The sequence below is a fragment of the Malania oleifera genome, chromosome 8 (genome assembly GCF_029873635.1).
Source record: "Malania oleifera isolate guangnan ecotype guangnan chromosome 8, ASM2987363v1, whole genome shotgun sequence".
In the NCBI taxonomy this organism is placed as follows: Eukaryota; Viridiplantae; Streptophyta; class Magnoliopsida; order Santalales; family Ximeniaceae; genus Malania; species Malania oleifera.
The window spans coordinates 83,173,901-83,195,118 of NC_080424.1; the positions used below are offsets into that span (position 1 = coordinate 83,173,901).

Below are 21,218 nucleotides of genomic sequence, written 5' to 3' on the forward strand. Positions count from 1 at the left end.
TTTAACATTTCAGGAAATCCAGGAAAGCGAGCCTAGAGTTCTCCAAGGCAGGAGTTGATAGTGTTTTGTTTAGGGTAAGTAATTGTGAGATACAGTGATGTATATGAATATACTTGGTGTATCTTTGGGATGTGATGAATTTTTGGTTTGGGGATATATATGTATATTTATGGAGACATTAGAACTTTGGTATTATATGTGAGGATTAGGTATATTATGCTTCTGCTGTATTGTGGTATGTGTTAATGGACAGGTGTATCCTTGGTACCCCACTTTCGGATCGATATTGTTTAGATTATTATTATTATTGGTATGAGAGCATGTTTATAGTAGTATTTATAAGGTTGTTACAAGCGACTCTTTTCAAAGGTTGGCTTGGCAAAGCCGTGGACACAAGAAACCGGCTCGAATCAAGCTAGCGGGCCAACAAACTTGGCTCGACCAAGCCTTGTACACACAAAACTCAGCTCAAACGAGTCGATGACTCACTGTTTTAAACGGAAAAAAAATGGGGACGAAAGAGACAAGACAACTTTCGAACTTTTAGAACCAACACCAAAAATTCGAAACTAAAAGGGAGGGGGGGGGGTGGGCAACTGATATACTCAAGTATATCACCTACCATAGGTCAAGAGGAAACCAGAGTGCAACATTATTGTGGGCAGTTACCGCACAAGTCAATTGCCCGGGTAGAGCAATTGACGCCCACACTATAATAATCGGAGCGATCCATGTTGATGTTGTAATGGCTAGAGTGATTCACGCAGGGCGCCATAATGGTAAAGTCAAACCTCGCCACTATAAAAGGGGGTAATGCTAAGAGATAAGAGTATCTCATTCTAATATATTTTTACTGTTACTTACGACCTTTTTAAAGTAGCCACTTACTTAGACATTAGAGAGATCCCCCGGAGTACACCCTAAGTCCTCCAAGTCACTCTTATTTGTCTCTTTTCAGGTGGTTGTGATCAAGGATCGATTTGTGAATGTCGTTCAATTTTTGGTTGCAACATAAGCAAATTAAACTATTGATTAATCATACTATTGATTAATTATTGAGTTCGAATTAATTTATAAAATTGAACCGGTGGAAAGACATCAGTATGTAGGAAGGAGCATCGTGTGTTCAATTCCTGATTGATGCTCGACAAGCCAGCAATTGATATGAATTGCTGTGTCTTGTAACTGGTAAATTGAGATCGGTCTGGATCTTGGATTTGACGAAAGTCCAACTGATGGACAGAAGTCGTGTTTGCATCCGGACTTTACCCTGAATAGCAAGACCTGGGGGAGGTGGACGTTATTCCGTGGGTTTGGTATCGCACCGGGGGGTCCAAAGGGCTCGTCGGTGGTTAGAGTTCTCGTGTCATAAAATTTTTTTTTTCTTTCGGTAAAATAAATAAATAATGAATGTAACCTATATATATTTTTTTCTTTAATACCATAGGATAACATAAATAAATAAGAAAATGTATGTAAGTACGTAAAAGGTGCAGTCCAAGCCCCAAATGCGAAGCACCAATTCCAAGGGTGCGTCGAGCGAGAGATACTTGACTCGAAAGTCCCAATGCGAAAACGGGTCGTATTAAATGTTCCCAAGTCCAACACCCCTGTATAACGAGCAGCCGCGGTCGATCCCTTCGGATCATAACTCAGGAGATTGCGAGTGTGAGAGAAGGAAAGAGACGACATAGGGCTAACATGTCGGGAGGCATCGCGCGAGGTCGTCTTGCCGAGGAACGCAAAGCCTGGCGTAGGAATCACCCCCATGTTCGTACAACTTCCTCCCTTAAATTTCATCTTCATCTGCTTCTGTTCTTCCCCGATCGAGTTCATTGTTTTTTTTTTTTTTGGTTTTTGTTTTTGTTTTCTAGGGTTTCGTGGCTAAGCCGCAGACTGCTGCTGATGGGTCCATCAATTTGATGGTCTGGGAGTGCACAATCCCGGGTAAGACTGGGGTAAGTACTTCTCCTTCTCCTTCTCCTTCTCATTCTTCGTCTTTCAGGGATTTTTTCTGAGGGGATCGCAGGAAAAGCTAATTTGGGAATATTTTGTGTACGTCCCAACTTTTTGTTTCTTTTACTGTTCTTGTCGGCTATGCAACGGTAGACTAGGCGTTTATATATTGGGGTTTCATTATTTTAATGTTTGAATTTGCCCTTTTTATGCTGGAATTGGTTGATATGCGTGTAGTCATCAATGGTTCTTTGGATGGTTGGTGTTATTTTTAGTGCTGATTAATCGTTAATGGGTTAGACTGTGAAGGAAAAAATAAATACCAGATGTATTTTAGAGATTAACCTTGTCTTTGGGTGCATAAATTTCAATTCTTGTATTTGAATCAATTGCAATACAAAATTTTATAAATTTGCATCAAATTCCATTCAATAAATCCAAGGGTCATGTAACTGTTGTTCTCTTCTTTGCCACTGAATTATTACACTTTGTTATTGTTTGAATAATTGATATGTTGATTACTTTATCCTGTTCATTCTTGAAGGCTTGTGAACTGCAAAAAAGTGAATTCTGTTGATGTGCTTGGTATTATACGCAAAGGCATTGTCTTACTGTGACCAATGTTGCGTTTTCTTACCCCTTAGCAATGTGTTAACTTGAATGGGTAGTTTTGGTGTACTACCATGATTTCATTGAGTTAACACTAGAAAATTAAATTCTCTATCATATGGATGATTCGGTACTATTTTATGTTTATGATCCTTCTCTTGAATCTAGTCTTACTGAGTGCGGAATTTCCTATTCTTTCATTGTCACTTGGAAGATGATTCCGCCCTCTTCTTCTTTTGTCATTGGGTTTTTAGGCACATTGTCTCATTTGAATGTCCTCTCTTTTAAATAAGACAGTGTCATAGGACAATTTGTTTTTGTAAAAACACATGAAAAGTGTGTATTTTTTTGAATGGTTGGTTGAACTAGAAATATGGTGGCAAGCCAATAACCAATTTTTTTACCTCTCTATCACCTCTAGGCGTTGTTCCAAAATCAAAAGTGAACTCATTGTTTTGTCATCATTTCTTGGTACAATATCATACACATTTTTATCAAGTTTTACAAAAAATCATGTAATGACGTATTACAGTTTTCTCCTAAAAGGCTCTTCGAGATGATTGGATGCCCTATGATTGGTTGCCCTTTCCAAAGAGCAGTAGAGGTGCTCTTAGCTATCTCATCTATTAATTCATCAAATAGAGGGTCACATTTCACTTTGTTTTGTTTAATGGCTTTGTGAGCAACAAATATTGGGACGTTGTTGAGCAATAAATAGAGGGTCACATTCCTTATTGGATGAGAAGGTTTTAAAGATTTTGAATCTTGATATATTTGTGATGTGCTGCAAGTCCAATGAAATGAGGGCTTACCTTGTCCTACATTGCAAGGTTGCTATCCATCGTGCCCTCTTTTCTTGTTTTGGTGAGGCTTAGGTACTACATTGGGCTCTGAGTGATTTTTTGCGCTTGAGATATTGGGATTTTGGAAAGAGTAGGAATGGAGAAGTTCTGTGGTGTAGTGGGGTGTTTGCTATTTGTGGACCTTATAGATTGGGAGGGATGCAAGAACCTTCAATGATTTTATAACCACCCTGTTTTTGTGGTGGGATAGAGTTGTCTTTTTGGCCTCTCTATAAGCCCATTCTTTTGGATTTTTCGGGGTTTTCCGCTGCCCGCTTTTGCTAGGGGTTGGAAGGTAGAGTTTATGTGATTTTCCTAGTTGTTCTTCATTTTATTCTTGGGAGGTCATCTTGTTATCCTCTTATTGTACCATTTGATTTATTGTTAACATCTTTTTTCTTATCAAGAAAAATGAGCAACAAATATTGAGTTGGTTGCATGGTTTTAAATAGCGGGGGTTTGTAGTGTAGTGTAACAATTGCGGGTGTAGTGGGAGCTGGAATAGTAGATGTTACATAGTGGGAAGTGGGTGTTACAAGTGTGAATTTTTTTTTTCTCAAGAGCACACAGCCTTTTGTGTATTGGTATGTGTGCATGTTTTAAGCTCTTGCCCCTTCTTAAAAAAGAATTGTATTGTTTTTGGATCCTCTAGTTAAACTTACTAATATTGTTTAGTAAGGGTAATATAAATTTTACATTAATTTTAAATTGTTGATAGGAAATTGTATTTTAAATTATACACTCGATTAATCTATATGCTCATACGACGTACAATAAATAAACAAGTTCTATTGTTTTTTTAGTTTAAGTAATGAAAATGTAGTAAATTCAGATCAACAGGGTCTATTATATTGCCTAAGATTTAAAATTATAATATTATAATCATAAAATTTATAAAATTGTAATATTATAATACTCAATTCAATTGGGTTGGGGGGATACCTTGTAGATTTGAAAATATGTGGTTGATGCATCCTTTTTTTAGGGAGCACATTAAGACTTGGTGGAGAGAAGGTTGATATCATCACGGGTGGGATTGTAGAATAAATATGTTTTTGGCAACGTGAAAGAAAGGGATGAGGAAAACTCTTATTAAGGAGTTGGTGTTAGACTCAGGGGGAGTGTGGTGTGAGATCCTAAGCGAATTTGAGTGATGATTTTGGACTTTATTGGAATCTATACGCCGAGGGTGGTGTACACAAGTTCATGTTAGAGGGTTTTGATTGAAGTTGAATTGGTGGGGACCTTGCTATATGGTTAGAGAGAGAATTCAAAATTGAGGGTTTATTTTTTTTGGTTTTTTTTTGGGGGGGTGGGGGGGGGGGGGTTGGTGGTGGTGGTGGTTTGATGGAGAGGGATAAGGCTTTAGGCCTTGATGGTTTTAGGATGGCTTTCTTTTGTGATAGTTAGGATGTGCTTCAAGAGGATATTATGGAGTTTTTTCATGAGTTAAATTGGAATGGGGTGGTAGGGTAATGTGAATTGTGCTTTTAGTGCTATTGTTCCTAATAAGGAGTGTCCTAGAAGGGCGAGAGAATTGCAATTGTTTAGATTGGGTTACTAGTGTTTGCAAAATCTTAGCTAAGGTTTTGTCCAAGAGGTGTTAGAATCACTTTGGAGTAGTTTGCCTTCATTAAGTATAGAGTCTATAGATAGATATAGTTTTGGTTGCCATTGAAGTCATAGATGATGTTAGGAGGGGAGGGAGGGGATTTCTATTGCAAAATCCTATGATGTTGTGAGTTGGGCTTTTCATATCAGGCGATGACTAAAAAGGGTTTTGGAGATGTTTGGAGGAAAGGGGCTAAAGAATGTTTATTTACTATGTTGAATATGTGTCATAGTGAATGGTCGGCCAAGGATGTGGTTTAAGGCTTTGTAGGGATTGAGAGCAGGGGACCACCTCCATTTTTTTTTTTTTAAAATGTAAATGGTTGATATGTTGAGTAGGTTGATTAGCCATGCTTAAGGTCTTGATGTGATTTGTGGCCGTAAGGTAAGCAAAGTGGCGGTTTTAGTGTCCCATCTTCAGTTTGCTTATGATACCATTCTTTTTCTCAAAGATAATTTTGTGAATTCCTAAAAAATTAATTAACCCTAAAATTTTCTAGGTGATTTTGACATTGAATATCAACATGCCTAAGATTTGGGTGGTGGGTATTAATATGAGGAGGGATGAGTTAAGAGAGTTGTTCTTTTTTAATTGGTTGCACCATTTGGCTTGCCCTTTGATTTATTTGGGTCTCCCTCTTGGAGGCAATGCTATGTCCTCTACATTTTGGGATTTGGTGATGGAGAGAGTGGGTAGTAGGTTGGAGGATTGAAAAAGGGCTTATTTATTCTTAAGAAGCCGTATTACTTTCACTAGTGGAGTTCTTCTAATATTCTCATTTATTTTCGAGTGTGGCTCTTGCTTTGGATAGGCTTATAAGAGATTTTTTGTGGTTGGGTATAGGGAAGGACAGGAGGGATAATCTTGTTAGTCGGGATAAGGTCAGAAGACCTAAATCTCAAGGACATTTTGATCTTTGGAATGTGGTGTCTAAACATTTCTTTGGTTAGAAAATGGTTATGGAGGATCCCTTGGTGGTTGATTCCTTAAAGCACAAGGTTATTAGTAGCAAGTATGATATGCAATGGAATGGTTGGGGATAGTGGGGGTAGTTGTAATGCATGTCTTGCAAGCCCTTGAAAGTTTATCCAGTTGCTCATTTCTTGTATTCTCTTACCTGGTTTTGAGTTGGAAATGGGAATCTTGTTTGATTTTAGGAGGATATATGGGTGGGTGGGTCTTGTTTGAGTCATTTATACCTTGCGTTTTCAAACTGTCTCCCATTTATAATGCCTCAATTAATGCATTTTATTCTTTGGAGTGGGGGTCTCTTTCTTAGGATTTTCACTTTTTCAGGAATCTCAATGAAAGAGAGGTCAATAGAGTTGTTTGTGAGGATTTTTAATGTTATAGAGTTGTTTCCTTGCTTCCTTTTGGACACTCTTTGCGGTTTTGTTTTTTGATCTTAAGATGGATGGGGGTTTTATTGTAATTGTTTCCTAGTTGTTTAGGAGGATGTCTTATCCTTTGTTTGTAATACGCGTGTTCTAGGGGCTTGTTTGTAGTTTGATATATCTTTAGGGCAATGTGTAGTTTCTTGTATTTTAGGCTTTCTTTTGAGTAGGGTGTAAAGCCATGTAGGAGTTAATTTTTGATGAATTTGAATTGAAAGTGAATGCGTGTTTCTCCCCTTGTATGACTTTTCTCATCCTTTTTCCTTCTTTCTTCGTCCTTCTTCTTCCCACTCCTTTGCTCTATTCTCCCAAGTTTTTTCTTGCCAATAGTGTTGCCAACGGGTTTACCATTGTTAGGGATTTAAATATAGTAAGTTGTGTGTAGCATGAATCACGTTGTGTGGGCCACCTAGAATTGACTAAAGGAGTGCATGTCAAGCCCATCTACCTCTATTGATGTTGAACAAAGCACATGTGCGACCCACTTGGGTATCAAACCCTAAATCCCAATTCTTTCAACATTCAACTCCTCACAAAAAGGCTTATATTCTTGTAATGCATCTATAAATTCTGAAGTAACATACTTACCTAATTAACTAAATGAATATATTGCTGGAAATAACAACTAAACCAAATAAAAAATAAACTGAATATCTTGGTCGCAACCGAAATGACTGGGTACGCCCATTTCTCTATTATGATCTCTCTCTCTTGCGCGCGCGTGCACACACACACACACACACACACACACACACTCATATCCATCATTCTCCCTCACCTCCAAAAAATTCAACTTCAAATGTCAATTGATTGACAGTGGACTTGGGGAAATATAAATGGGTCCATGCTGATGTCCTCAAACAACTTGAGACAGTAGTTGAGAACGTAGCCCGTATTGGACCGAGTCAAATTTGACACATAACATTCTCACAACCATTGTAGATCATGTGATATTCAAATTTCCAAAGTCATCCCAATGACATGTTACTAGCAAGAAAATTGTAGACATACCTACCACATAGCAACTGAAAAACAATTCTTGCTTAATGTCCACAAAAATGTCATGCTACCAATGAAGCATTCTCAATACTTAGATATCTACAACGCATGGGTCTGGAGAGTAAAGCATAAAACTGAACCCCCCCAATAAATTTTCGTCTGTTATGTATGCTGTTTTTGGTTTTTGTTCCCTAAGGGGGGTTGTAGGTGGTGACTTTAATGTTAGGTTTCTTGGGGAGAAAAAAGGGAGAGGTAGGTTTTCTTTGAGTATGCAGAATTTTGGTAGGTTATTAGGGATTGTGGGTTGAGGGATTTTCCCTTGGGTAACGTTCTTTTTTCTTGGTTTTTTTGGGTTGGGGGGGGGGGGGTGGTGTTGGTAGTCAGTTAGATATTTTTTTTTTGGGGCAGTGATTGGGAGGATGGGTTTGCTAATCTTTCCCAAAATGTTTTGGCTAGATTTGGATCTGACCATTTTTTTGTTTTGTTGGAATCTTCTAAGATAAAGTGGGGTTCCTCTCCCAAAGTTTGAGAATATGTGGCTTGATCATGATTCATTTCCTTTTGTAGTGTGAGATTCTTGGTGTGAGAATTTGGAGGGGGGTTGGGAAGGTTTTAGGTTCATGAGAAAGCTTAAGTGTCTTAAGAAGACTTTGAATATTTAAAATAGGGAGGTTTTTGGGAATATTAGGATGAAGAAGGCCGTCACTCTTGGCGAGTTGGACTTTCTAGATGGAAAAGAGGAAGGTGTTAATCCATTGGAGAGTGAGGAGGCTAAATGGGTTTTGTTGAAAGAATGAGTTGAAGGATTTGATTTTTAAGGAAGTGAGAAGTTGGAAGCAAAAGACTAAATTTAAGGGGGCAAAAGAAGGAAATTGTAATACAAAATTTTTTCATAGGTTGGCTAATGGAAAGATGAGGAAAGATATGATTAGGGAATTGGATTTGGGAGTAGATGAGGTTATTTTTTTTATTCTTTAATTGATTGCAAATGAGATTACTAATTTCTTTTCCAATCTTTATTTAGAGGAGGATTTCAGTAGTCCTATGATTGAGGGTTTAGATTGGAATCCCATTTTCAATGATCGTGTGAGTTGGTTGGAAAGACCTTTTGAGGAGGAGGAAGTTAAGGCAATTGTGTTTGGGATGGAGAGGGATAAAGCTTTGGGTCCAGATGGGTTTGATTTGCTTTGTTTTTTTCTTTTTTTGAAAAGATTGTTGGGATGTGGTTACATGGATTTGTTAAAGGTCTTAAATGAATTTTATTGTAATGGGATTCTTAGCAAGAGCATTAATTCCACTCTAATCACTTTGGTGCTTAAGAGGAATACATCTATTAAGATTGCTGATTTTAGGCTAATTAGTTTGGTATTTAGTGTGTACAAGATCATCACTAAATTTACTAGCTAATAGTTTGAGAGCGGTGCTAGATGATGCTAAGTGTGTTTTGTGGGGGGTAGGCAGATTGTGGATGTTATTTTGGTTGTTAGTGAGGTTGTGAGAGGAGGTTCATAGGAAGAGGGAGAAGGGCATTCATTTTAGATTGGATTTTGGAAAGATTATAATAGGGTTAGTTGATAAGGTGTTGGCTAGAAAAGGGTTTAAGGAGAGATGGAGGATGTGGACGAGGGGTTGCTTGTCTAATGGGTTTTTTTTTCCCCAGTTATTATGAATGGAGAATCTAAATCATGGTTTAGAGCATCGAGAGGTGTTAGACAAGCGGATTCATTATCTTCTTTTTTGTTTGTTTTGGTTGTTGATGTTTTGAGTAGAATGGTGGAAAGGGTAGTTGATAAGGGTTTAATTAAAGGGCTGGAAGTGGGTAGGGAGGGGGTTTGTGTGTTCCATCTTTATTTTGCTTATGGTACTTTGTTTTTCATTTGTGATCATAGAGATTTCATTGTGATTTTAATTCTTCTTCAAATATTTGAGAGATTTGCTTAAAATTAATTCAGGGGGAGTGGTCTGGCAGCCATCAATTTGATGGGTTGTGGTCTTTTAGATTGGCCCTTGTCTTATCTAGGCATCTTGTTGGGAGGTAATCCTAGGTCTGTTGTTTTTGGGATTTGGTGGTAGAGAGTCTTTAAGTGTATGGATTGGTGGAAAGGTGTGTTATTTTCTTTAGGGGGTGCATTACTCTTATTTACTCTTCTCTTGCTAGTATTCCCTTATTGATTTTTTTTTTAATTTTTTTTTTTTAAAGGATTCTTGCGGGGATAACCTGTAAGATTGAGGAGATCATGCGAGATTTCCTTTGGTCGGGGATTAGGGATAAGAGCGATCATCTTGTTAGATAGGACACTGTCTGTAGCTCTAGGTTGGAGGGGGTTTTCGGTCTTGGTAAGTTGGTGTATAAAAACATTGCTCTTTCATTCATTTTCTTGGGTCTTTCATTTCCGTAGAACTCTTAATGAGACAAAGGTGGAGTTGGCTTCCTTGTTGATGTTATTAGGGAGTTGCAGTCCTTCCTTTGGGGTGGATAGACGTTCTTGGTCTTTAGTCTCTTCGAGGGCTTATTCTTGCAAATTTTTTTTGAGACTACTTGATTAATGCTAATATTTCCTTTACACTCCATAGGATTATTTGGAATGCTAGAGTTCCCTCAAAGATCAAGGCTTTTATTCGGTTGTTGTTAATTAAATTAACACCAACAATCTGTTGCAGAATAGGAGACATTCAAAGGCACTTCCTCCTGATATATGTTTTCTTTTTGTCTCAATGTTTTAAAAGGCTCAATCAAGGCTCGCATCCGGGAAAGGCAGACCTAAAACACCCTGAGGCTCAATCCAAAATGCCAAATCCCAAAAGGCTAATGCATTACATGCTAAGGCTTAGGCATTAATGCAAAAGGCACATCTTTCGCCTTCTTTTTGTTGAGGCTTAACCATTTTGGGTGTGTGAATCTCAAGTAGATTTGGCTAGAAAATTTTAACTCAGTGTACATATGAAAGGAAATGTCATAATATGAGCTGATTTCTAAAACTCTTGGACCTCAACCTTTCCAAAATAATTTGAGAGTTGTATCTTAGATCTTGAAAATAATTTGAACTTTGTAATGCTATAGCCATCTCTTTTATGTAATTAATTCAAATTAGCAATTTTTGAATGCCCAACAAGGAGTTCGCAAATTATATTTGATTTTTTTTAAACATTATATTTGTGATTTTCTTTATTTTTTTATATTTGTAAAATATATGTAATTTATTTACATATTTTTTACCAGAAAATTAAAGTTCTCAAACGGCTTACGCCTCGACGCCTTATGACTTACACAGTCTGGAGTCGGTGGAAAATTTGTTGGCCAGTTTTTGGCTGGTTTTGGTAAAAAGGAAGGATGCTTATGCTTGTGGATGTGTGCGGTTTCTGTGGTTCTGTGGGGTTTATGGAATGAATGAAATGCTCATATATTTTTGGAAAAAAAGCTGAATGAATCTTTGTTATGGGAGAAGATTCATTATTTGGACTTGCTTTGGTGTGCTTCTGGTGGTTGTTTTAAAGGAGTGAGGTTTTATGATATTCGGCAGGATTGGTTGGCATTTTTCATATGATTGTTTCAGTTTTGTTTTATTTTTTTAAAATTTTAATTTTCTATTTTCCCCTTCTTTTGTTGCTGAAGATTTCTTGTTCTCCTTCGTGTACATTCTTCTTTTTCTAATAAATTCTTCTTTTGCTAGAAAAAAATAGGTAAAGTTAATGAATATATAATTTAAATTTATTTTAGATTTTTTCTTTAATATTTCAAAAATTTAGAACATTAAAGAACATATCTGTTATTTCTTTCTTTTATATTTCAACAAATGTGAGTTAAAAATAATAATAAAAAAATCATACCTATTTTGACTATTTATCATTTTTATCTTTAATATTTCACCAAAAATGAGTTAAAATTTTTAAAAAATATGCTACTATGGGGCATGGGCTATGGCATATGGCTTCGGATCATATTCATGAATCATGATTGATTCATGGGAATGGATTTGGTTGGGGTTTGGGTGATGGGCAAGTGCCAAGTAGGATGTAGAACGGGTAGCTCGATGGGTACCTGACCTGAACCCAAACCATTTGGGTTTGGGTTGGCCTAATTATAAAATGGGTTGACCTAATTGTAAATGTGTCATTACACCTTAAACTTGAACTTAATTTAAACAGGTGAGTCATGGATCACTTGTGGGGCTTTGACCTGTTTTGCCACTCTTTTACGCACTAGTGTCAGCAATGACATGCACAAGCTGCTGGACTTCCTCATGGTTAACCAAACTCACAGGTCGGAAGAGCTCATTTACCTTGGGTGATGGTCTTAAGCTAGTTGTGCTCTGGCCAAAAAGTATAGCACATACTTGCATTGGCGGTGACAACTCACTATTTGAAACCTGTGCTGTATCAGGGGGTTCCAGCAGTTAATGTGGTATTGGTAAAAAAAATTGTTAGAATTTCCAAAGTGATACACTTTCAAAAGGTCATAAGTTCTTTTTGCTGATGAATGTCGTTTACAATATCAGGCAACCCGTCATATATTTAATTCCGCCTAGACATATTTGCAAATGAGATAATTCTCTCGTCGGCATAGCTGCATCTCTTTTGGAAAGATGGTTGAGTCACCCCGTCTTTTGTTTTTGGATCCATTTTCTCATCCACTCCTTGCAAAGGCTTCTTGGAATCTCAGGGCACTTATGAGCTATGTGGTCTCGAGATTAGTTAATTTCTTCCTGCTATATATAAGTAAACTTTCTTTGACATCCCTTGCAATTGGCAATACCTCATTAGTGGAATTGAAATGGTGGCTGCTATGCTTCATTTGTGTTAAGGCTTGATAGACATTGTTAGCCCTCAACTTAACAGCTTCAGCTTTTAGATGAAGTAGTAATCTAACAATTTGAATGCCATAAAGTCAAATGCCCGATGCAACCGATAACATGCTATTGTTGACTCTCACGAAACTGACATCTGGCAAGGAGTATATGGAACTTTTTGGGTGTATGCATCAATTTCCCTTCTGTGCCGAGCAAGCAAATGTAGTGAAAACTAAGCCTCCTTGGAATAGTTTACCTGAATCATGACTTCCATTTGTTTCCACTATAATATAGCTCCATCCAAGAAATTCTTGTGTTGCAAGCTGGTACTTCCACTCCAAGTGTTAGCATTAATTTTAAGACAAGTAAGGCTAAATTGGCCCCTAATATGTTTTTTCCTGAGCTGACCAATGGCATTGCCCTAAGTTGTCAATCTGCACTCTAATGCAAGCTCATGTAGCTCGTTGAACCCTACCGTAATACGTAGTTAGGCGAGCACTAAAGACGCTGCTTAGTATGTCTTGCTGACTTTCATTCAGTCATATTTATGCGTTTGTTAAGGTTGATGCTGAACATCATTCCACAAGATATGTATAAGACGAGCAGTGGCACTTCCTTAAGTTTCTTCAATGTTTTAAATCACAAAATTACCATTGGTTGTGATTTATGAAGATTTTCTTATGTAGAACAAAGTATCATTATTGGTTGAATTATGGCAGCATGGGTGTGGGGGTGGTGTTAGAGAGTTTGAATCGAGTATGGTTAAAACTTCATTTAAAAATGTATTTAGAAACTAAATGCGGAAGCAACCTATCAATCACAAATCAACTACAAGTAATCAAAGAACCACACAGAAAACATCAAGGTTTATAGTAGTCCAGCCTCATTGAGGCCTATGTTCACTTCACATGACGTCACTTGGGTATGAAAATTCCTACTGTATTATACTTTCTTTTTTATATTTATTATATTTATATATATTTTTGTTTATATTTTTTACATTTATAATTTAATGTTCCACATGCTCTTAGCACTTATCCTCAACCCAATACAACTCTGCTATTAGTCTAACAAATAGTACACAGATACTCTATTTGATAGTACAAGTAATAAACAATTATATCAAATCTCACAACTTGAATAAGTGCGTAATAGTGCATTATAGGAGTGAGATCTATATGCTGGAGGTGTAGAACATTTGGCACCCCAATATGTGGCTCAGTTGTTCATGAGCATCATCATGGCTTTGGAGATGAGCAGCACATGAGTTGAGCGAACAGTAGTTTGCAGTAGGCAACACCTAGGAAACATCAATGCTTCTGGAAGCCTGTGTCAGATACTGGCACTTCTCGACATCAATCTGACGTGTTAGAAATTTATTTGTTTATTTTTATTTTTGGACATGACTGAGACACTTTCCAACACTTCTTGACTGGATGAGGATATCTCTGGGACACTTACTCCCATTGAAACGCTGCATTTTGTTGCCTCTTTTAATTTGTTGACTAGTTGAGATACTTGAAGCCTTGTAGAGCACTGCTGAGTCTCCTAGTCCCCAGAATTTGCCCCACAATCCAGTACTAGTTTGCCACTCTCTTTTAAAAATAAATTTATTGATGTGCCATGCCCATTGGCCACATCAGCCATGCCCTTGAGTTTTATTTTTTTTATTTTTATTTTTATTTTTATTGTTGGACCAATATTCTATAATATGAATGTAGTTGATTGCATAAGTGTAGTTCGTAAATGTTTAATTGATAATTTTGCATGAATGGTGCATATTTTTCATTTAAAATCAAAATTACAATGATATTTGTCATTGAAAAGGAAAAACTTGCTTGCATATATCCTTGTCATGTCTATCCTTTTCCTTTCTTTCTTTTCTTTTTTTTTCAAAATTGTCATATCACCATGTTAGTATTGTGTTGTATTCATATCTTGTGTTGGTATTGGTGCTTCCTAATGTAACACACTTTGTGCACATGTGAGTTCATAGTGCTCTCTTGTTCAAGTGGATTTGTAGACTTGAAGAATACTAAAAACCTTGCTTTGGATCTCGAGAAAAATGTCGAAGTCATATCTTTCTTATTTGAAGGATGAGTCTCTCTATGTTGTCATAAATGCTGTCTCGCTTTCCCGCATTTCTAATGATGCACAAAGTAGGGTTAAGTGGGAAGGGTGACAAGGTATAGTTTCTGGGGACAAGAATGCTCCAATGTGCTTTTGTTTTTGTCTGAAGTGTACTCTTGATGTACAACACAACAAAATATCTGACATTGTGTTCCTTGGATTTAGAAAATTTAAATTTTCAATCTCAAGGATAAGAGAAATAAGTCAATTGGACTTTAGCAAATATATAACAACTCTTCAACTCATTCAAAAATTAATGCATGTTGAGGCCAAATACATAACAGCACATGATTTCCAGAAATATAAATGTAAAAATCCATTTTTTAATGCTCAAGAATCATGTGTAGATATGTACCCATGTGATGCGCATGCAGACTCTGATCAAAGCATGAATCGACATGTTAAAAACAGTTATACTCGAATTGCGATCCTGTTTCAATTCACATAGATGTTATGTATTGTAAATGATAGTTACACTTATAAATCGTTACAAATAAGATTTGGAAATCATCTAATCTTTAACTCAAAATAATAAATGAACACAAAACATTAGTACATAAGTTTTGTATTCAACACAATGCATAATACACAAATTTTGCTATTGTTAAAATCAATTCCTGGTGTTAACAATCATGACCATTATTGTTTTTTGGATTTTTTTTTTCAAATTAAGACCATTGATGTTATGCATTTGTCAAAATCAAGGTTTAAATTTCGATTTTGATTCAAATTTCGAAGCTCCAAAAGTACGGAAATTCGATGGAAATTTTGATTTCAATTTGAAAAAATAATGGAAATCAGTAATAATGCATGAAATTATTTGTGAAACTTTAGAAATGATTAACAAACATGATAATATAAGTTTTAGGACTAATATATTACAAATTAAATACATCTATGTTGTGTATGAGGTAGAAAAGTTGTAATATAGTAAGTGTATCAAAGATATTTATAAGATAATGTACATTAAACATATTCAGTTAATACAAATGAAATTCATAAATCATTTAAATATTATTTATTCTACAAATAATGATATTGTAAACATGAATGGTTAAATAAAATGTTGGTGAAAGTTCTTTTTTTCATATAATTTCAAAAGAACTTGTAATAATCTTTTCTTTCGATAAAATAAATTAAGAGAGAAATTTCCCTTCACCCTAAATCTCTCATTTGAGTTCGGTGGAAATTTCATTGTATAGTTAAAATTTCGACAAGTTTCGCTAAAATTTTAAGATTTCGAAAAATTTCGGATGATTTGTTGAGATTTTGAAGGAAATTATGTAAGACGGAAATCGACTGCCATTTCGATTTCGAGAGTGACGAAAATCAGAAATTTTGACAATTCCATGGAAATTTAAGACCATGGTCAAAATAACCTCACTTTTTTTTGGGTTAGAAATTTGCTTTTGCAGAAAGTAATAATTTCACTCATCCTATGTTTGGGGAGGCCTTGGAATTGGATTTAGATAAAATATAATATAAAGTTGTATTGAAAGATACACTATTTACATCTTCTCTTTTGCCACGTTAGTGCTGCTGCTGCTACAACTATTACTACTATATCCTGTATAAGAGATTGGATGTCTACTGTTTGAATGTGGTGTTTGGGCTGCTTAAAAGAAGTGATACCGAACTGCACATCATTCTTTTTCACCACTACATACCCAGAAGTTTGCTGGAAATCAGTTTGCATGAGATCCTGCTTCTTTAGTAATCTATCAGAGATTGGACTGATTTTGAATTAAAAAAATATGGGATAGTTGGTTGAAAGATATCAGAGGACGATGAAGGGATAAATAGTAAGAGTAACATTGTCAAAGAAACCATTTTCTGTTCACAATAAACTGAAATTTGAACCCCTCTTGCATGTCTGTGGTTAGGAGGTTGACACTGTTAGTGCTGATAATATTTAGTGGGCGCTTATTGAGGAACAGTAATTTTTATGTGCATCTTTTTTCTAGGCAAGTTGTAATTTATTTTGGTACTGTGGTGATGTTAACTCCACACTTTCCTGTTAAAAAAATTGTTCTAGCCTTTATACAATATTTCTGTTAGTCTTGAAGTACTGACATAATGTTTATCAGTAATGCTTCATTGCAATGCCTCAGAAGTAATATATCAGCCATTTTATTGTCACAGACTGATTGGGAGGGTGGCTTTTATCCCCTTACCCTCCACTTCAGTGAGGACTATCCAAGCAAACCCCCAAAATGCAAGTTCCCTCAAGGTTTCTTCCATCCTAATGTCTACCCTTCTGGAACTGTTTGTTTGTCAATACTCAATGAGGACAGTGTGAGTATTTGCCACTTTTCTTGTTTATCTTTAGGGATTTCCCTGTTTGGTGTAAATAGCTGATAGATTATATTTGCAGCCAGCCACTCAACGTGTTCAGTGTTTTATCTAGGGATGGAGGCCCGCTATTACAGTGAAGCAAATTCTCGTAGGTATTCAGGATTTGCTGGACCAGCCGAATCCTGCTGATCCAGCACAAACTGATGGGTATCAGCTCTTCATTCAGGTATTTTTGTTCCTCCCAAATTCTTAAATGCTTCTTTTTTCTGAAATAGTGCGGTTATAGTTCTATTCTGATTAATGTAACTTTTGCCCTTCTAGGATCCCACCGAGTACAAGAGACGGGTCCGGCAGCAGGCCAAGCAGTATCCAGCTATTGTCGGATAATGTATTTAGTACCAATAAAACATAACTAGGACATGCCAAATGGAAACAAAAAAAGGCTAGGGGCATTTGTTATGGCCCGTATTTGTGTTCAGACATGGATTTCCTGTGCTGCTGGATTGCAAGCAACTCTTATTTATTGTGGTTCTACTTGAACTCGGACATGCTTATAGGGCTCTGCTTAAAAGGCGGCCTAATGCATGGGTTGGTGCCCATTTCAGCTATGGAGACGCTTTGCTTGTGTATTTGTAAGATTATACAATGATGTGATTGCTCTGGTCCTCTCTACTGCCTGCCACAGAATGCAGTTGCCCTCGAAGGGAGCAGTCACATTGAAATAGAGACTACAGAGGTTGAATGGAGGTAAGAGGGGAGAGAAGGCCTGTAGCCCATCCACACTTTGCATCTTTCTAATCCATCCTTCTGCACCTTTCATGCTTTCTTTGGGCTTGTGGATTAACAATTCTTGGTTCTCATCCTCCTGGTTTGTGCTGTGGTTAGGCTGTGCTGTGTTTAGGCCATGCTGTACTGTACCAGATTTGACTTTAAAACGGAATGCATAGAGAACCCAGCTTGTCACATTACAACCAGACTTATTCCCCCAGGTTTTCTAACAAAACCGCTGTTAAACGTTAAAATCAGCATGATATAAGTAGGAAGCGTGGACTGATTTGCTGTCATTGGAAAATCGTAATCATTCATGTTATTATGTTTGGGCGAATCGGTCTAATCTTAATGAGAGAACAAAAACTGGCACATCAAACGAAGTTCAGGCTTTGTTGGGCTCTACCGCCATGCAAGAAACTGTTAAGATTTTAGGAAGTTAGACTTGCCTAGAATGTATAAGATCAATTGGCAATGTAATTTTATGAGACATAAATTCTAAAATTTGAGTTCTTTAAAATCTCGTTCTATTGGATACCACTTTTCTGGATGGGTTAGCCCAATTAAAGTTGGATCTTTCTTGTCTAAAATTTGAACATAGATCTAACATAAAAGTTCAAGTTAGGCCGAAATGACTTTCTTCAAGATTTGATTAAAAGAAAAATAATGATCATCCCAAAGTTACCTAAACATTTAAGAATTTTCCAAAATTTCAAGAATTATATAAATTTTTCATGAGGTTTGTTAAAATAATATTAATTGTATGTCAGAAAATATTGACGTATTTTCACTAAACTTTAAAGGAGGTGAGTTTCCCCTTTTAAAATTTTAATTATTGGGATAATTCTTTGAGGAGACGATGCTTTGAAACTGAAGCTTGCAAATGATATTAGGAGGATTTAGGCAAACCAAAAATATTATAGAAGAAATGATTTCCTCATTGGATCATCTGGTATGGTCAGTAGTGACAAAAACGAAGTAGAAAAAATTAAAACAAGAAAAAGTTAGAGAAATGTAGAAGGACACATCAATTTTCGTTGTGGATCAAAATAATCATGAGTTTTGATTATTCGGTTTTAGTTCCATACTATTTTAAAGGCTCCATATTCGTAAATGTACCATGCAAGTGCGTGTCCAATTTCAGAGATTTGGTTTCGGTGTAAGTCTGCAACATATACTTTGTTAGATTTAAACCCTAGATTTTAATATAAATTTAATTTCCATTTTAATATTATCTGATTAAAATTTTAATTAATTTCTAAATAAAAATTAATTAATTTTAATCAATTATAAATTTAAAATTTGATTATTAAACAATATTTTTAATTAACATTTTATATATTATTCTCTAATTAAAATAATTAATATTTATGCTAATTTAAATTTTGTACTTTTATTTTATTGATAATTTATTATTATTCAAAAGTTAAAATGGTGAGGACAATTTGATTCAAAAATCAAGATTTATTATAGGAGAGATTTTCGTGAAAATTACTCATGGGGATGGTGGAAATAGAATACCCATGTTTCGTGGAAATCCTTTTATTCACATGAATGTGAATATTCTGACCATGTCAGATTTAAATAAATGTGAGAATGAGATGTCATGAACATGTCATTCCTGAGAATCTTGAAAGATTCAACAAACCAAAGGAGCCCTTAAAGTGTAACCCACAAAAACATGAAATTATAAATAAACACAAAGAAATAAAAATAATAATAAATTAATTATTTTATTAATAACAAAATACCTTCATTACAAGAGACTAGGTCTCCCTTGACTCTTGTTGACTCTTATATCAATTGCAAAAATTGCAATTGATATGACAATATAGTAAAAGCTAAAGTTTGCAACGATTATAACAATACAATAGAAGCAACGACAATGACAATACAATAAAAGCTAATAATAATAGAGTTGGTGTTGTCGTGACATATTAGAGACCATATCTTGCTATCTATTCCTCTTCTTCCTTAACTAGATAACATGTCATTACTTTTAGGTCATCAATGGTTACTCGTTTGATCTACATAATAAAGATCTAGCCTATTTGTTAAGTAAGTTTTATAGAAATGACGGAACAAGATTGAGTAATGAGTATTTTTGGCCTTTCCATCGTCTTGGTAGTGCACTGGGTTGAAGAGGTCTTGTGACAGTTTATATGGGGCAACATTATTAAAATAACACATGTTTTCTCTTGTTCAACTTAATGGGGATGCTGATAGGTGTGGATCTGCAAATGGATTTTCTTTGAAACTTCATTTCCTTTCACATATTGGGAAGACATTGACAAATCTCTCCCCTTTCTATGTTTAAAATTCTCTTATGAGATGAAAAGTGACCAACAGATATAGGAACTCAGTCATGATATCAAGCTAATTGACCCATTGTTCTTTAGTTTTGAAGAATAGAACCAGTCCTTGAGGCAGCTATTTTGCTGAGGCCTTGACCTCTGATTTGTGATGAAGCCGTATGTCCATGGCTTGTGCAAAATCACACAAATGCGATATGTTCTTGCTAAATACCATAGATGCAGGACAGTCTCTTTTAGGAAAGTTAAATAGGACAGTGGGGACCTAGAGGCCATTAATGTAAGGGCAAAGTTGGTGTAGTCTAAATATTTGAGTAGTGCATTGACCAAACAATAATTGAAGAAAAGAATACACTGGAGACCTTGAATCATTTTGGTGTTCCCCTTTTCAATAGTGTGGCAAAGGATGTTGGCTTGGATTTCATTAGCAAGACTCTGGATCTTTTTTGTGAAACTAAGTGAACTTGAAGAGGAGGAGTCCATGATGAAGAAGACTTGGAGATTGGTTGGTCTCGAGAGAGTCACTCAGGATGTTATGTTTTCCTTTAGTGTGCTTCACTTTGAATTTATACTGTGAGAAACAATTTGCCCATTTGAGAAGCTGTCTATGAGGGAGGATCTTTTGTTTGAGTTGTATTATCTTTGGAAAAATGGCATATCCATTTCTACTATAAAAGTATGTCTGATTAGATGAAACTTATATTTTTCAATTCTTATTTTCATCACCAAAATCTCCTTGAACATGGAGTGCTAATGTATTTCAGATTCTTTAAATGCTCCACTCTTGTATCCACAGATATCTTAGTCCCATCATATGTTTTTCAATTAAGGGCACACCCTATTAATTATCACTTGCATTAATCTGCAAGACTCTTTTTCCTTTGTCAAAAGTTTAGAGTGGTGGCAATTGTTTAGCCATTCCTTTAAGCAACCTTATCGCTTGTTCTTATCTGGGTTCCTAGGAGGCATATCTTTCTTTTTCAAAAGTTGATGTAGTGGTGCTACATAGAATGCCAAATTTGGGACAAAGTTTGTCATATAATTGACTATACTAAGAAATTGTTGTAGTTGTTTTGTCGTCATCTAACTATCTAGATAAGTGTTGATTTGTGTTGCAATATGTGATTGAAATTAGTATTTTCTTTGGCTAGGCTTCATCCTAAGGAAATCAATAACTTCTGCCCTAATTATCATTTTCTTTTTTGACAACATGATCCCACAATGTGTGATTATCTCCTTAAACTGATTGAGGAGCTTTGCATGGGATGCCATATTTTTTGAGAAAAAGAGAATATTATCAATGTATAGATTAGGGTATGGTGGAGAATAAGTTGGAATATCTTGATCATTGCCTTTAGAAAATGGATGGGACCACCGCAAGCCCAAATGGCATGTTGGAGATGTGGCTCATATTTAAGTTAAATGCATATGCTAGGAAAGCATAGTGATGCAAAGAACAAGTGTTGACCCGATGGGTCATACCCTGTTTTGATTATGACAAATACTCCAATATT

General features: G+C 35.9%; 1 protein-coding gene across 1 annotated transcript; it reads left to right on the forward strand.

The window, feature by feature from the left end:
- The first annotated feature begins 1,481 nt into the window (after positions 1–1,481).
- On the forward strand, positions 1,482–17,253 carry LOC131162544 (SUMO-conjugating enzyme SCE1). Its single transcript, XM_058119142.1, has 5 exons — positions 1,482–1,770; positions 1,875–1,958; positions 16,472–16,624; positions 16,737–16,850; positions 16,946–17,253. The coding sequence occupies exons 1-5, from the start codon at positions 1,702–1,704 to the stop codon at positions 17,009–17,011; spliced, it is 486 nt and encodes a 161-aa protein (XP_057975125.1). The 5' UTR covers positions 1,482–1,701; the 3' UTR covers positions 17,012–17,253.
- Positions 17,254–21,218: the final 3,965 nt, after the last annotated feature.